Source organism: Manacus vitellinus, unplaced genomic scaffold, assembly GCF_001715985.3.
Source record: "Manacus vitellinus isolate BGI_N305 unplaced genomic scaffold, ASM171598v3 scaffold_8_pilon, whole genome shotgun sequence".
NCBI lineage: Eukaryota > Metazoa > Chordata > Aves > Passeriformes > Pipridae > Manacus > Manacus vitellinus.
Window position 1 is genome coordinate 13977170 of NW_021940864.1, and position 969 is coordinate 13978138.

General features: G+C 40.8%; 1 protein-coding gene across 2 annotated transcripts in view; it reads left to right on the forward strand.

The window, feature by feature from the left end:
- Nucleotides 1–377, forward strand: part of SIX3 (SIX homeobox 3) — a 3677-nt gene extending 3300 nt beyond the window's left edge. For both annotated transcript variants that reach the window (XM_029965076.1, XM_029965077.1), the window contains exon 2: nt 4–377. In XM_029965076.1, coding sequence (XP_029820936.1) covers nt 4–117 — 114 coding nt within the window. In that variant the 3' untranslated portion in view covers nt 118–377. The remainder of the gene's footprint in view (nt 1–3) is intronic.
- Nucleotides 378–969: the final 592 nt, after the last annotated feature.

The window sequence follows — 969 nt, forward strand, 5'->3', positions numbered from 1 at the left end:
GAGTCTCCGTCCACGGCGGCCAGCCCGACCACCAGCGTCTCCAGTTTGACAGAAAGAGCCGAGACGGGCACCTCCATCCTCTCGGTAACCTCCAGCGACTCGGAATGTGATGTATGATATCGGAAAACAAACAAACAAAAAAAATCCAAATCCAAACAGCCAAGCACCCTCTCCCCGTCCCGAGCAAAACAAACCGAGGCAACCTAGAATCAGGACACATACACGCATGCACGCACACACACAGCCGGGAGGAAAGAAAAGGCCAAGCCCGACCCAAACATAATAGCAAACAAACAGACAGGGATCAGAGAATCCACCACCACCGTCAGCCAACACCACCACCAAGAGATGGAGCTAAAACTTCAACAGTCACAAACGCTGGTGCTGCAGCGGGAGGGGTGGGGGGGGAGGGAAATAATAATTATTATATATATAAGAAGAAAGAAAAAAAACAAAGCAAAAGTGACAATTGTATTCTTTTTAGGACAAGCACGATTTCTCCTTTGCGCTTTTCCATGGACGCATTTCACCCACTTGCATGATGATGATGATTAAATTTGTATCTGGGAAAAAATATTCTCTATAGTAAAGGAAAACAAACAGAAACCAGACAAACAAATGCAAACTCCGATCGAATTTGTACAAAATTAAAAAATAAAAAAAAAAATTAAAAGGAACTCCTTGAAGAGGGAAATAACAAACGTTTATCGCCTTTTTGTTGGTCCTATTTCTCTCTCTTTCTCTCTTCCTCTCCCTTTCTCTCTTTTTTCTTTTTTTTTCTTTTTTTTTTTTTTAGTCCAAGTGATGGTCCAGCCAAGATGCAATTTTCTGTTTTTTTGTTCAGCAGACAATCATTTTATTCGTAAGCACCTTTTTTTCTACACTTCTGTCACTGCCTGTGTGGGTACTGGTTATAAATGTGGAAAAAGAATAGTTATGACTGTAACAGATTTTTATTTTTATTTCAAA